The 15,852-nt window shown below is 53.8% G+C and overlaps 3 protein-coding genes across 3 annotated transcripts; 1 reads left to right on the top strand and 2 right to left on the bottom strand.

Annotated features, from left to right (window-relative positions):
• Positions 1-1,440: 1,440 nt before the first annotated feature.
• MONBRDRAFT_3526 (uncharacterized protein) lies at positions 1,441-1,840 on the bottom strand (the record flags this gene model as incomplete). Its single annotated transcript, XM_001745241.1, has 3 exons — positions 1,441-1,488; positions 1,609-1,723; positions 1,809-1,840. Coding segments are annotated over 3 exons (195 nt in total), but the record flags the coding sequence as incomplete, so codon positions are not given.
• A 5,576-nt stretch (positions 1,841-7,416) lies between these two features.
• On the bottom strand, positions 7,417-14,639 carry MONBRDRAFT_18981 (uncharacterized protein; the record flags this gene model as incomplete). Its single annotated transcript, XM_001745240.1, has 28 exons — positions 7,417-7,535; positions 7,666-7,810; positions 7,903-7,991; positions 8,125-8,239; positions 8,399-8,479; positions 8,574-8,618; positions 8,707-8,869; positions 9,059-9,309; positions 9,437-9,598; positions 9,677-9,772; positions 9,871-9,975; positions 10,152-10,261; positions 10,342-10,507; positions 10,676-10,794; positions 10,986-11,079; positions 11,150-11,406; positions 11,529-11,598; positions 11,674-11,731; positions 11,812-12,078; positions 12,203-12,280; positions 12,426-12,697; positions 12,841-12,966; positions 13,098-13,369; positions 13,459-13,581; positions 13,713-13,819; positions 13,935-14,068; positions 14,187-14,323; positions 14,426-14,639. The coding sequence occupies 28 exons, from the start codon at positions 14,637-14,639 to the stop codon at positions 7,417-7,419; spliced, it is 3,975 nt and encodes a 1,324-aa protein (XP_001745292.1).
• A 544-nt stretch (positions 14,640-15,183) lies between these two features.
• Positions 15,184-15,504, top strand: MONBRDRAFT_25059 (uncharacterized protein; the record flags this gene model as incomplete). Its single annotated transcript, XM_001745411.1, has 1 exon — positions 15,184-15,504. A coding segment is annotated over one exon (321 nt), but the record flags the coding sequence as incomplete, so codon positions are not given.
• Positions 15,505-15,852: the final 348 nt, after the last annotated feature.

The following is a 15,852-nucleotide window of genomic DNA, read 5'->3' as shown; positions in this document are numbered from 1 at the left end:
ACTTGCATTTTTTTTCTCTCATCCTTGTTTCCCTTTTTGTTCTCAGCGTGCCTTCGCCATTTCTTCCGTTTGTCTTTGAACCATCCTCGCCGGATCGGGGCTCCGGCTGGCGAGGGGGGGTGTTAGCGTCAAATCCGTGCTTCCACGCATTTGAACACTCCCACTGCTTTCGCACACACTCAGCATCGGTCGCTATGGGTCTTCCTATTGGTATTCCATAGCTACGACGACCTCACACATTGACACCTACTTTTGGACCCCCTGGGCTTGATCCTCCTCGTGGCAGTCACATGAGTAAACACCGCGTGTGACGCGGTCCCCACGATGCCTGGGCAGCTGCCCTGGGGCAATAAGCTTGTGGCTACTGTTGTTTCCCTTTGTTGTGACACCTGCGGTCGGGCACGAGTTGCACTTTCCCTATCCTCGGGATTGAGCGACTCTACAGCTATTCTAACGGTGCACCTGGTCTGGTCACTGTGAATGCTTGCCGACCGCAGGTACGTCAAGCCCTCTGCCATTCTGTCTTCCCCTTGCTCTCCTGTGTGCTCTGCTCTCTTGTGACTTTCCCTATCCTCGGGATTGAGCGACTCTACAGCTATTCTAACGGTGCACCTGGTCTGGTCACTGTGAATGCTTGCCGACCGCAGCTGGTTCAATTGACCTCAAGACACCACCAAAGCTTTCGCTCCGCTCCGACGGACGTCTCTCAAACCTCTCTCAAAACGCTTCCTCAAACCTACGCGCTTCCTCGCAACCCAAAGACGGCCTCCAGACGTGCTGGAGCCTGACATTTCTTGCCTTTTTTTAGAATTGTCTTTGCTTCCCATGTCCATCTGCCGATCAACAGGAGGGCTTCAGCATGATCAACAGGTTTGTGTGCAGACTCACAGACTCACACGCCAGTAAATCGGCGAACAGCAAGCCATGACACCACCTCTGTAGGAGCCTGAACCTTCTTGCATGTCAAAACAACGTGGTCAGGAGAAGGAGAAGAAAAGGAAGTTTGGATCTACTGTGCTGCCTTAAAAAAAGGGTCTGTGTCTGTTTGCCTTGATTCACATGTCAATCAATTGAGGAAACACGCTCAGCATGCAATTACTTTGCCAGACGTCGACCTTAGACGACTGAGGCAGGGGGAAGACAGCAATGTTTCTCCAACTTAATCGAGGAGGCGGTTGTTTCTGCCGACTTGGCCGGTCGTTCATGCGAGTGCGGCGATTGTTGCGAAGAGTTAAACTCATCTGTATCTTCCTCCTCCGGATCTTCACCCCTGTCTTCTGCAGAGGTCTATTGGCACATGCACAAGCGCGTCACCTCGCGCGAAAGCTCATGTGAATTCAAGCTGGCGATCGTGTTAAGACGTACCTTGGAACCAGGCCTGCCCCCTGTTTGCTGCTGCCGGGCCTGTCGATACTTGAGCAAATCTTCAATACCTTGACCTTGATCGTATAGCTCTCGTAGCTCCTCATCCATCAACACTTCGTATGCCTTGATTCAAACATCAGCGCAAGAGCAGACGAGTATGGTTGTGAGCGCAATTAAACAATCCACGGGTGCACCTGTGGTCTGAAGACTCCAAACAGATAAACGGTCGCGCTAGGTGCTAACCTCCACGATATCTAGAAATATCTCCTCAGCCTTTGGATGGTCGGGTTTGCGGTCTGGGTGCCATGTACGGACAAGCTTGCGATATGCAGCGCGAATGGTGGCCGACGTTGCTTGCCTGGGATGGTATGGATTGCAGAGTGAGGAGCACGTGCGGAATCTCAAATGGTGGCCACTCATGCTTTACCGACCCGCCCACTCACCGTGAGATGCCCAGTATTTTATAGTAGTCCTTGTCGGTTGCTTCCTTAACTGCCAATTGAATTTTTTGCTGCAACTGCATGAGGCGTAGGTCCATGGGTCGCAGACGGCGTGCCGCTTTCACATCGCTGGCAGCTGCCGTGAATGCCTCGCGGATGAGGTGACCATATGCGCGGTGAATGAACAGCTGCACCAGTTGGTCGACCTCGCTTTCGTCCAGCTCAATCTCCTCAGTGCCACGAGCGGTCGCAATGCCTTGCGAGCAGGCTTCGTGGGCTGCATCATAATTCGAGACAAAAAAGTAGTAGCTGCAGAGCGCTGCCAGTGCTGCGTGACGCTCTGGGCCTAAAGCTTGACCATCAAGCTGCCATGATACACGCAACAGCGATGAGACTAGTACATGGAGCTGCACCCGTTGCCAAGCCCCCAGACGGTAGGCAAGTGCAAGCGAGAAGCAATTACTCAAACTCAACACCTACCACGGCTTGATGAGCAAGCAAGTGTGCTTCCCCATCCTCACGACGTGTTTGCATGGCAAGGTTCAAATTTTTCATGGATAGCACGAGGCGCTCATAATAGACGTCGCACAATTGGATTGTGCCTTCATCCGTAGCACTAGGTGGCACGATTGTGCGCCCAACAAGTGAGGTTGTGCTATTGAGCTGGAAAACGGAATGATGCGGCTATCAGGCGAGGCAAAGCAGAGCAGCCATCACACCTATTGAAACGTCGGCATCGGCGCAGTGTTTGGCGGGCCAGGTCGGACCGATGGAGAAGTTGATGTTGGCCAGCGGCCAGTATCGTCAAAGCGAGCGGCTGATTGCGTTGCCCGTCCCTCGATAAACGTTGCTTGACGAGAGAATAACGTCCTGTCAGAGTCGGATCCAGACATTCACACAAAAAGCGCAGGTTCGTGAGCACTGACCCTCAAAGAGTGCATATTCTCAGTTCAACCATTCTACCTACCCCCAGCGAAGTCACACAACGCGAGCGCCCGGCGCAGAATGGGATCAAGTGGTGCAACCACTGAAGCATCCTGGATGAGATCGCAGTTGCTGGGCGAGGTTTCACCCAACAGACAGCGCATGACGGCAGCAGGCGTGCTGACGTCCTCTGCCACGGCCAGACCAGCGTCGATGCGAGACCATTGAGCCTCAAGCTCAAATAACTGTGGCGCGGATACGGCTGCATTACGCGCTTCAAGCTTGTTCGTTTCCTCTCGAGCGGCCACAGTACGGCCTAATAGCGTCAGCAAACGGACTTCGAGAAACCGTGCTGCAAGCCAAACCTCACGCTGAAGAAGTAGCAAAGCCTGATCATAATCATGGTTCTCAATCAGAACTTGTGCGCGTCGTAGACACTGATGAACCAGATTTAGTGATCGAAGTTTGTTCGTTGCGACTACTTTTTGCGTGCCGTTGGCACCCAGTTGACAAGTCACATTGATAAGCACGGTGTTGGCAGTTGCACTAGCGTTCTGGTTCGCCAACGCATGTTCAGAGACTTGAGGGAGGTAGCTGATGAGAACGTGACGGGGATCATCGCGATTGATGCTTATGGTCGCGCGAACTGACTCGGCCACTCCATCGTCCAACGCTCGGGCGAAGCAGGATATGTCATTGGGCACAAGGGGCACTGGCAGATGCAAGGCGCATCGACACTTGGCCGAGGTTTGTGCGTCGCATTCCGGGCACACAAGCTGCGACGTGAAACATATGGACAAGGGGTGAGAATATTGAATGAGACAGATATGCATTATGAGGTAGTGATGGCATACATCCTGAGATGGCCCACAGTCCACGCACTTGCGATTTCGCCGCCAAGTCACTACTGATCATGTGCAAATGTGGCGGCAGCAGTGGCGTCATTTGATCATCCGCTACCATGGCCACAGACCAGTCCAGTTCGCTTGTTGTCATGGGCATGTGGGGTTTTGAGGCGCAGCGGATTTGAAAGGGCAATGCGGCCTGGGGCTCGCGAGATGTGAATGCCGTGCTCTTGGAGGCTACACATGGCTGTCGCTTCATGACAATCAAAACTTCGTCTGGCGCCACGCTGGCAGGAAGCCCCAGCCTACGAGGACGTATGATACATTCCACGTCTTCGCCTGCTTCCAAATGATTCCTGTAAGCCGCAAAGGACATGAGGCCTGACACGACAAGCAATCAAATAAGCCAACCTGGGGTGGCAGTACACACTTTGCACAGCTGATTTGAGACGTTGCATCCGGGCGTGCATGTTGGCAAACATCGCCGCGGTACCCGTCGGGGCACTTGCAGACCATGGGACCCACGCAACGCCCTCCATTTTGACATCCATGCTCGCCACAAGCAAACCCTACCTAAACAACGTTCATCGAGGAAGAAAAGGCATCAGGTAAGCGGCATGACTCTCTGTGTCGCGGACAAGTATGTACGCTACGAATACCTTGAGGCTACGAATGTTGTTCTCATATTGTCGAAGACGGAAGAGGCTGCTCATATTGGTGGTGGTGGTGGCTGAGGGTCCTTGGTATTGTTGGAGCGGAAAGATCTCCAGGGAAAAGCCTAAGCATATAGGAAGATCAAGCAAGCGCCTTTTGTATCGGAGGCCAAAAACTCTGTCGCTGCCCACCAAAGCGACATGTGGGGCACCCCCCCCCCCTAAAATCAATTCCCTTCTCAGTGCGGCAGGCAGGCATCCATGGCGTACCTGGTGTCGGGAACAGAATGGACTGGACCGCACCAACAAGGGAGAGTGGAAGTTCATCATAATTGCCCGGGCCAAAAAACTGACAATGCCCCCGGAAAGCCAAGCCGGTGCAGAGGACGGCGCCGTGCAGTTTGCTGGTGGGGACAACCGTAGCGCTGAGGCTGTAAAGATCGGCGGGCAAGGCAGGCCAATCCTGGTCCAAGGGAAGGTGGTGTTGCTCGGCCTCGTTGGCAGGGTCGCCAAAGTGCATGACAGCTCGAACTCCGGCGGGAACGCGCATGGAAACTGGGACCTGAACAGAAAAAAACAAACATCAAACGGGTTTGGGTGAACCGGCAAGCCGGTTTGGAATGGGAACGCAATGCCGTCGACCAAGTCCGCGCAGAGCTGTCAGACTGGAAGTGGGGCCTTCAAAGAGACCGTGCTGGGGTAACATACAAAAGGCAGCTCATCTATGGCGAGATCTTGAACTATGGGGTACTGCCCCACGGCAACCGCAAGCATGCGGCCAGTAAAATCGGGCCCCGGAAACAATTGTAACATGCGTGACAAATCAACGCGAAATTGGCGCGAGGCTGAAAGCTGCCCATACGTGCGGATGCGGTAGGAGCGTGCGCATTTGACCTCCTATGACACACGCCAGGAGAAGAGGGGTAAATAAGGGGCTGGCAAGCGGGAAGAACAATCATGCCAACCAAAAGTGAAGCCCAAATGCTAAAATAACATTGTCGACACCAACCTGGGCAGCCGGGTGGCTGATCAGTGAGCGCACGGATCCAGTCAGTGTCATCACCGGCTCGCCTCGACAGTTGTCGTGAGCGTACAAACTTAGCTGTTTGCCATGCAAAAGGCAAAGCAAGGCAAGGTGAGGCACTCTACTTCAGAATGGTTCACGGAATCCACCAAGCCCTCACAAACGCCTGTACCTTGCACCCAAATGGAATGGTGGCGCTCAGAACTGGTTTATAAAGGCTCAAGGTTGTGCCATGCACCGCCATGGGGCTGTTTTCCTCCAAGCGAGGGCACACGAGCAAGTAAGCAGCACCTTCATGGTCGGCCTCCACATACATATTGATCACCTAATTGTTTTCAAAATGGGGGTAGGACAAGCCGTCGTCGGTCATTGCAACTCAGCGACCGCAGCGCAAAGGCTCCTTCCCCAGCCGTGTGGCTGACACAGGTAGAAGCGTGTCACATCACCTGTGCTTTGGCCGTGATGCGAGGGCCCCGGGGGCTTGAGGTCTGGCTCCTGTTGCGTGCGCTGTCTGCACGTGTTTGCCGATCTGTCGAGGGGCTGGGGTTCCGCGATGGAGGAGAGGCAGACCCTGTGTCGTGGTCCTCTGCCCGGTCTCGACGCCACTGGGCTGCCTTGTCCTGAAATAGGCTAGAAAAAAACACCTGGCAAGCGAGAGATGAGGCAATCAGGAGCGCGGCCGATGTCTGATGCCTGATGCCTGATAGGAGTTGGCTAGAGAAAGCACACTCAACGCACTTGTGCAGCGTGGTTCGTGCAGGCTTGCAACTCGATGCGCATGGAAAGGCGGTCACGAATGTTGGCATCTAAACACTTGATAGCGCCGGGACGCTGATGGTACGATAGCAGAATTTGTCGACCGTCGGCAACTAGGAACGGCAGTGAGTGAGCGGTTTCGAGGAGTTTGAGGTGTTTGCTAAATAAGCCTTTCGATTTGACACAGGCACCGACACAAACAGGCGCGTACCGGTCGTCGAGGCTGGGCCTGAATCTAGTGTTGTGGGCACAGGTAGTGTGTCAAAGGCCTGGCCATCGGCCAGAGTGCAAGGTTGGCAGGGTGTCAGGGTTAAATCGCCTTGACTGTCATCGCCTAGTGGTTTGGTCCAATCATGGATCCGCGTGAGCTGTGGGCAGACACGTGCTGCCGAGCCCTCCTCCTTTTGAACTGGTCCGACCAAGCATGTCAGCGAGCGGACCGACCATGCGTCATGCAGAGGGAGGAGTTGTCCAACTGAAACTGGCCGCAAGGCGTCTTGATCCAGAATTGGTGGTCATTATCTGGACTACAGTGCTTTAGCAGGACCACCGGCTCGATGGATGGATGTGACATTGAATGTCGAGGATGGGTCGATGGCCAGCTTGCGGTCAAGCACCCCTGGAGCCGGAAATTGGTTTGAATTGTGGCGCGGAGGCCGGCCGCAGCCTCTGTCGTGAGCACGCTAAACCAGACATAGAAGACTAGTAAAGTGACCCATCGCGGGTGCCACGAGAGCATCATTTTGCCGGGACTAATCATCATCAAGGCCCGTCGCCAAACGGAGAAGAACGACAATGAAGAGTGCATCCACCAAACCCAAGAAGAAGAAGAAGAAGAAGAAGAAGAAGAAGAAGAAGAAGAAGAAGAAGAAGAAAAAGAAGAAGGAAGGTGCACTGCCAAGACCAAGGCGACAACACGCAAGCGAATGGCTTGCCCGTGTCGGTTTATCGTGCCTTGGCACAATTGTAACCGCTCCACATCGTGTGTAAAACCAACGTCGGCACATTCCGTTGCTTGACACTATCAGGCCGACGCGGACATGACGCTTGCATGCATGCTTACTTTTATTCTTTTTCTTTTTCCAAGCATCTCTGTGTGTGTTTCTCTGTTTTTGTGTGTGTCTCTGTTTTTGTGTGTGTCTCTGTTCCTGTGTGTGTGTGTGTGTGTGTGTCTGTGTCTGTGTCTGTGTCTCCTCGCCCATGAATGTGAAGAGGGCGACATGAACAGTAACTGCGATGGCCCATCAATCAGGATACACATCAAGGCAGATCAAGCCAGCCACAAACACGTTACACACACAAACGCCTGGAAAAGCCACAGTTTCACAATAATACCCGAGCTCCAGCATGTAACCATTCAAGAACTCATCTAAAAGGGTAATGTCCCGGCACAGTGGGACTGGTTCAACCTAATTGTTTTGGGCGCACCATGCCGCTGCGTTTTCAAACATGCGGAGCCAGGGTGATGCCTCAAGTGCGCGCCAGTCCTCTGGAAGGTAAGGCCATTGCCAAAGGATCGAGCATCGCTCTGCAAAGCCCGGTAGAGATGCGATGGAACGACAAACCAATGGCACCACCAAGTGTGAGTCGCCCTCAACACAGTCATGTGCTGGCACGATGAATCTGTTTTCAAAGCCATACATCCTGCCCATACACACCTGGATGGGGCATGAGAGCCAAGTGGCGGCCGTCCGCCGAGCAAAGGCCGGCAATGCCATCTGGTGAACCGTTCGGGTTGAGCGGGTACACCTCAGTGGCCTCGTTGGCATCATCAACGTAACGGATGGGAGCCAGATTCTCCGTCTACCATGCCCACAAACACCACAGATGATGAGCAAGGCCTTCCTGCACCGGAAGCTCAACCAGCGCGTCCCACATCCGACGGCATCGCGCACCTCAACGGCCTTTTTGGCATCAGCGTCGAGAAACTCAACACGACCCTCGCCGTGCGCGACCCAAACACCGAGGGTGCTGCCCGCCATGCCTATCAACCAGCACGCAGACAATTTAAAAAAAAAAAAAAAAAAAAAAAAAAAAAACAGGTGGGGCATCAAATCATTAGAATGAAAATTTTGCGGCACAGCAATGGCTATTTTGACCAGGCATCGCGCACCCACCTTGCAACATCATGGCCGGGCTCTCATCAATGCGCACAGTCACAAAGCGGGACTCATAGCGACCACTGGTGTTGTGCGTAAAGACAGCGCCATTTGCAGGCTCGGTCTCGGTGCTCTTGGCACGCTTGGTCGCTGGCTCTTCCACACCAGCTGCGTTCAATGTTCCACACAATTAAAAAAAAAAAAAAAAAAAAAAAAGCTGGTCAGAAGTAGGTTGTTTGATTCTTGCATGTGCACACTAGCATCAGAGCTACGCACCGGGACGAGGAGCAACCCAGCCCAGTAGACCCATCAGCTGGCAGCCATTGCAGACGCCCAAGCTGAAGGTGTCGGGTCGGGCCCGGAAGGCCTCGAGCTACGAGATGGAGGGACGGCAGGGGGAAAAAGTAGGTAGGCGAATAAGAATAGACACCATACGCCATATTCACAGCGCGTGCAAACACACACACCTGGGCACGAGCTGCAGGGTTGAACAGCGCTGTACCAGCCCACCCCTACACAGTGTCATGATTGCCAAAAAGATGAGACCTCGGTCGATCGATTCAATAGGTCTTGCCCTATTCCAAGGGCAATATACGATACCTTGGCACTGCCGCATACGTCGGCATAGCTAAAGCCGCCAACAAACACCAGGCCACGGAATTGGTCCAGCGACACCCGGCTCTCGCAGAGGTCTGACATGGTCACGTCCCACACATTGAAGCCTGCCATGAACAAAGTGGCTGCCATTTCACGATCGCCGTTGCTGCAGGGACCAAGTGGGATACCATTGCCAGGGTGTGAGGTGAAGGAAAAAAAAAAAAAAAAAAAAAAAAAAAAAAAAAAAAAAAAAAAAAAAAAAAAAGCAGTCACCTCTGTTGATTACACCTTTGCCCATGCGCTCATCTCATCCCCTGTCTACGTGGACCCGTGAAAGGAGGCAACGGGCTCGTACCTGCCCTCTTCACGCACAACGGCTACGCGCGGGCGTGACTCGATCGAGCTTGTCAGCGCTTTGGGTGCGGTTGGTGTAAAAGAAAGCTTGTAAGGAGGGCGCACACGCGTCTGCATACTGGCCTCCTCCTGCTCCACGCATGATGCTGCGCACTGAAGGCGCTCAAGCTGGAAGGACGTGGCCTCCCAAACCTGACGCAAAGCGACTAGACTTTCGTCCACCACCGTCTGCTCTCCCACACGCACAACGACCTGAGAAGCGAGGTCCAGTTGTATTGACAATGTGCGTATAGATGCGCGCAAAGGCATGCAATCAGCAAAGTCAGGGTGTGTCGGCACGTCAACAGGCGAGGCAAAAGATCCCTTTGTTCCAACGTACGGTCGCATCAGGGCCCTGGGCTTCTCCTGCGACCAGACCCAGATCTGTACATTCGAGACCTGCGGCTGCGTATGCCTCTTGGACAGCCTTTAGGTTGGTGTCAGCCACCTGCAGCACCAATCCAATTTCTTCAGCAAAGCAAGCGGCCACGGACGAAGCTCCCTAAACACAAGAACAAGAGTATGGTGAGAGTGACAAAGATCGCATGCCCTGCCAGGGGGAGTCATCATTCAATCGAACCTTAGAGGGCAACGCAATGTCCAGACCAATGTTGCCAGCAAAGGCCATTTCAAGTACGGCCACAAGCACACCACCATCTGACACGTCGTGGCCCGCCTGCAAACAGCGAGAACGGCTGTCGTGAGTTGACCAGAGTGACGAGCACAAAATCAGCTTGCAGCCGGTCAGGCTGTCAAACATGCTGCGCCACAAACCAAGAGGTGCCCGGCCTTGAGCAGTTGCTGTGTGGTGGCAAAGAGTTTGCCCAGCGCCTGTACATCATCGACGTCAGGCACTTCATTGCCCAGCTGCTGGTACACCTATGAGGCAGGTCCGATACCGCTTGTGAGCTACAAAGGGTTTGAAAAAAAAAAAAAAAAAAAAAAAAAAAAAAAAAAAAAAAAAACAGGTGCCTTGTCCGCACTCTGGCACACTTATTAACACAAAGAGAGGAGATTCATAAGAATGGCAGAGATGCCTGGTGATCGCAACTAACCTGGGCCAAGGCACTGCCACCCATTCGCGCATGACTAGGGGCAAGGTCCACGAAAACCAGGTGCGAGGCCACAACAGGCTTCAAATCTGGTGTCAACGTGCCGCGCACATCTGCATAGAATAAGAGTGTAAGTGATTGTTCAGAATTCTGGGTACATCGATTGCGTGTTGCATGTGCCACTGATACGCACCGGTGCATGGCGCATAGAGGGAGATGACGAGCTCGCCAGGAGCCTTGACAGGGACGTTATCCACCTTGACGGCCATGCTGAGAGAGTCTTTGCCACCGTCCAACGCCATGCCGAGTGCAATCATGGTATCGCACATGGTCTCGCAAGCGTCGTGCAGTGCCGCGCCCTAATAGGTGTCGAGGACCCAAAGTGGATTGAGTAAAGAATAGCATTGGAAAGAAAAATAAGAAGAATAATCAAGAGGCCCTTGGATGAGCCGATTATGGCTGAGAGGCTTTGAGCTCGAGCCTTGAAGCACCCTCGCCCCGTCCATATAAACGAGAGATGCACGCACCTCGCCAGGCAGCTTGGCAGCCCACATCCAGTTGCCAGAGCACTTGGCATCTGCGAGTTGAGTAATTGGGGCAAACACCAAATTGGCCACGGCCTCTGCGACGCTCATGCGTGCACCGGCTGGCAAAAGATTGCAAGTCAAACGGTCCAGGGGCGGTGAGGCGATCAAGTGAGCAAAGGGCAACCCATATTTAAAGCACGCCAAAGCGATAAAACGCCAAATTCTTTGAGCAACCCTGACACACCCTGACCCCCCACCCTCACTCACCCGCTCCCAACAAAGCGTTGGAACGAGAATCGCAAGGACGCACCCTTGACATCGAGCAGCATTTTGATGGGTTGCTCGCCAATAGCTGAAGCAGTGCCCACGTCAGCAAAGTGGCTGAGGGCAGTGACCGCCACATCCTAGACGATCGGCAATGTTCAATTCGTGAAAAGGCGTCATTAAAAACAGTACTACGGCTAGTTTCCTTACCGCGAGGGGGGTATGCAAAGGGCCCACGCATTGCTGCTGGGCAATGAGTCCGGTAACGGAGCGGTCGACTTTGTTGGTGAGGAAGCGCTTGGATCCCACGGACAGGAGTCGCAGCACGCGATCCAAGTGATTGCGGACAGGGGCGTCGGGAAGAGTCAGAGCCTGCAGCTGGGGCTGGACGCGATCTGACTTGAACACCTTGCGCGGCATGTCGGCCAGGACATGCTGCAGATCCAGATCCACTGGCTTGGTGACACCTGTAAAGCAGAGCCCGAGTTGTGCCGCTTTTTGAACAACAATCGGTAATTCACCTCGAGACCAGCCAGGAAGAGACACCAAGACACTGCTTTGAAAGTGCACCACAGGGGGCATCTGATACTGAGTAGCTCAAACGTACCGTTGTTGTTCTCAGTGTCATCGTGCAAGACCACACGGCCATGGTCGGCAACCTGACGCAACCGCACAAGTGATCTGAAGCATTCACAAGCGATTGGAAAAACCACATGTAGCCAGATATGGCCTACCTCGCCAACAAAATCAACATTTACGCGCTCACGCTGCGCAACACGCTCCAAAAAGGGACTGAATGGAAGAAAAGGCAACGTGTACATGAGGACGGCGCTAGAAGGGTTGGCAGTGCCAACAAGAACCACAATACTGACCGCTCGGCGGCTGGAACGAGCATGGCGCAGTTCTCTTGATACTCGGCTCCCCAAAGCTCCAGGGAAGAGAGAGTGGGGTCGCCCTTGGTAAAGTTGGACACCTTGTATTCGGCACCAATGGGCTCAACAAGCTCTTTCAGAACGTTACCATTGCCGCCTGCGCCTTGGTCGTGGATGCTAACAATTGGGTTGTCGGCGCGCTCAATGCAAGCACGGAGTGCTCGGTTCATCTTCTGTTCCATCTCTGGGTCACCACGCTGCACGGCACTGATGATAGTATTCCGAATCCAAGGTCAGAGTTTACAAGTCAGCCAAAAGCAGCCTCACATGACCATGGTAAACCATGCCCCAAACGGAGCGTGCCATATGAAGGGCGTAGCTAAGTACATACCTAAAGTCGAGGTCGGCGTCCCGGTTGTCGCCACCCTGAACATCCACGGAAGATGCAGCACCTCCGCCCATACCCACACTGAGAGTGGGCACAATAGCCATCAGAAAGGGAAAAAGAAGAATGAAATGAGCCACGAAAAAGGGAAAGAGAAAAACAGACCAGATAGGAGAAAAAAAAAAAAGGTGTGTGTGTGTTGGGAGGGGGGGGGGGCGGCTAAGCATACCGGTAGACGGGGCCGCCGACCTTCACAACAGCCATGCCTTTCTGCGGTGGGTTTTTTTGGCTGTAAGCGGCCTCGACGGAGCCAATGCCAGAGGTAAACATGATGGGCTTGATCCACTCGCGACGCTCGCCGCTGGGCAAGGTCATGCCAAAGCTGCGAGTGAAGCCGGCGACTACGGGCTCGCCAAACTTGTTGCCGTAGTCAGAGGCCCCATTGCTGGCCTCAATTTCGATATCCAGAGGCTTGGCCATGTTGTTGGGATACTTGGCCGCCTAGTCGAAGAAGAACGCATGATGAGAGTTTTGACGCAAGCTTTGGCAGGAGAGTCGGCAAAGAAGGCGGATTCAAGTATGTTCAATCAGCTTTAAGTATCAAAATTGGGGGACAGAAGTTACCAGAGGGCACAAGTACGTACGCGGTCTTCCCAGGGCAACTCGTAGCCGGGGATTTGAAGGTTGCCGACGCAATAGGCAGCAGTTCCTGCCACGACATGAGCACCACGACCGGTGGCTTGCACGTCACGGATTCGCCCACCAGTGCCCTGAAATCCGACAGGCCAGATGGTACAAGAGTGAGACGGCGGTGGGAGCCACTGATTGGCATACGGCTTGCCGTCAGCGCAGTGTTTTTCCGTTGGAAAAGAGGGCAACTTTGCGTGCCGGCCAAACGTACAGTGCCTGCACCCTCAAATGGGGCCACAGCGGTTGGAAAGTTGTGGGTCTCGGCGGTGAGCAGGAGATTGCGTTCCACGGATGGAAGCAGCTCAAAAGGAGCGGGGCCGTCTGTTTGGGTGGGTCGGAGGACGGGCACGGCGAAACCCTTGATGGCGGATGAGTTGTCGTGGAAGGCAATGACGCTATTGTTGGGTTGGGTCTCAGTTTGAGTGCGCTTGACCATCTTCATCAGGGAAAGGGGCTGCTCCACACCATCCAAAACGAGGCGACCTGTGAAGACAAACACCATGCCGGGCGTTATGATAAAATAGCTGCCGCGTAAGGGGGGAGGCGGGGCACGTCAGGCCGCGCGTGCTTACCGCCAAAGAACCAGTGGCGAGAGTGCTCGCTGTTGGATTGGGCCATGTCAAAGCACTCGACACTGGTGGGGTTGCGCTTGATGACGTCACGAAAGAGCTTGGTGTAGTAGTCAAGGTCCCAGTCTGAGGACCCCAGCCAGATGGATGAGCCAGACAAGCAAGAGCGACAGTGAGCGCACTTGAAAAAAAAAAAAAGAGTGTTTATGACGGACTGGTGCAGCGGCCAAAGGACAAGGGACTACGAGGCATCGAACCATCAAAGGCAAGTCCCAGCTCGTCTGAAGCCTTTTTAAGAGCCGCAAGGCCGCCTTGCATGACGTCAACCTCGAAAACGGGCTCGGGCTTGATGTCGATGGCAAAGCTGGAATGTCACGAAGCGTGGAAAGGGCATTCATCTTGCGTGAGAAAAAGCCAAGACAACAAAAGGCTGCTGGTCACACGTGAACCATGAACGAGAGGTGGGTGTGCAATTGCACCTGGTGAGAGGCTGTTGGTAGACAAACTCGGTCATGCGATCGTAGAGCGCAGCGATGAGGGTGCGACGAGCCTCCTCTGTGAGCGCCTTTGCGAAGGAGATGCGGTAGCGACGGCTTTGTTCCATGCGCACAATCTGGGTGGGGGGGAGGGGGGGACCATGGTGATTGGAAATCAGATCAAGTGTGTAACAGATGCGCTGCATGACACGCAGGGTGGGCTGAAGTCTCCCTTGACAAGGGACAGGGCAATACCTGCTCGAGGCCAATGTGCTTGCAGATGGAGACAGCGTTGGTGGACCATGCGGTAGTCACGTTGAGACGAGGGCCCACTTCAACAATCAGCGTGGCAGCATCTTTGGCGGCATCAAGCTGCGAGGTCGGTCCAAAGGCTGTCGAGCGCACATGTACACCCAGATGAGGCTGGAGGGGAAGGTAATCAGAGGACCAAAGGAGAGACGTGAGTGATGGAGCATCAAATAGAAGGAACGAACCAGTTGTAAAAGGCTCGCGAAGAAGCCAGGCGAGACGCTCCTTTTGCTCGGGGGTCAGTGCTGTGTCTTCGGCCACTTGGTAGGTAAAGCACGACTCGGTCTGGATGGTGACAATGTCAACCTGGGGGCAGGCGTCACGAAGGCGGCGTTCCAGTCCGGTGACGGCCTCGGGCAGGCTCCCGGGCGCCGCATACACGCGATCGACCGTCGTCATGTTGATTTGCCGATGAAAAGAACGAGTCGGGCGGGGAGGGGGCTGCGAAGCATAAGGAAAAAAAGCATAGAGGCACCAGGGTCAGCTCGATACGAAGCTTGCTAGCCAGGCTCTCTCCTCCGCGCCCGCTATTCAGGGTGGTGTGAGGGGACAACCAATAACCCAAAGGATGGCTCATCAAAACCAGCCAGCCTCACACGATAACACGCCGTTACATACCTTGTGTCTCGCAAAGATCAAAGCAGGGTCAGCCGGGGCAACAAAGCTGGCGGAACCAACGGAGAGGAGGGGGACCAAACGAGTACAGGTCTCGCGCGCGTGGCACGGGTCGAGTAAACTAGACGGCCAAGGCAAGGCAAGGCGGAGCCAGGCACAGTTTCATTCTCTGGAGATTATTCCCTTTGTATCGTCTTCTCTGCGTTTTGACTCGGATTGCGCCCCTCTCTCTGTTGAAGCACGCTTTTCCAAAGCAACCTTCTTGACAGGTCATGCAATTCTCTGACTTTTTCACACGATACGTCGTCTTCTCTGATCTGTCTGAAAGCGGTACCACCATCTCTCCACACACACGCGAAAGAACCAACACACGCGCCCACTAAACAACATTTCGAAACACACACACTCTTCGCTTTTTCTCTCTCTCTCTCTTTCGCTGATCTCCTCCTCTCTCTTCTCTCTTCTCTCTCTTCTCTCTTCTCTTCTCTCTCTTCTCTCTCTTCTTTCTTCTCTCTTCTCTCTTCTCTCTTCCTTCTCTTCTGTCTCTCTTCCTTCTCTCTCTCTCTCTCTCTCTCTCTCTCTCTCTCACTTCTCTCTCTCTCTCTCTCTTCTTAAAGAGCCTGACACATTCGGACTTTCACCGGAATGAGGACATTCTAAGCGTCAACAACAGATGTTATAGTGGATGTTGGCGCCAAAATATACATTCAAAACACATGTTCTTCTACGATCCTTTGGATCGGCTTGCTCAAGGCGCACCGAGGGTTGTGATGAGGCAATCACCCTCACATGTGGCGCACGTGATCCATGATGCTACAAGCCCACCGTTTCGGAAAATAAGTATTTCGTGAAACGCAGTAACCTCAAAGCACAGTCACTGCCTTACGTACGTCCCTTATGCAAAAGTAAATTACTTTTTACACACGGCATCTTGGACGCCGACCGATCCCCAAGGATTGAAACGGCAGCGCCACCTCCTTTGAGCCCCAAGTCCAGG

This window comes from Monosiga brevicollis, genomic scaffold (genome assembly GCF_000002865.3).
Source record: "Monosiga brevicollis MX1 MONBRscaffold_8 genomic scaffold, whole genome shotgun sequence".
In the NCBI taxonomy this organism is placed as follows: domain Eukaryota; class Choanoflagellata; order Craspedida; family Salpingoecidae; genus Monosiga; species Monosiga brevicollis.
The sequence above is the reverse complement of the archived record's forward strand: the minus strand, read 5'-3'. Positions and strand labels throughout refer to the sequence as shown.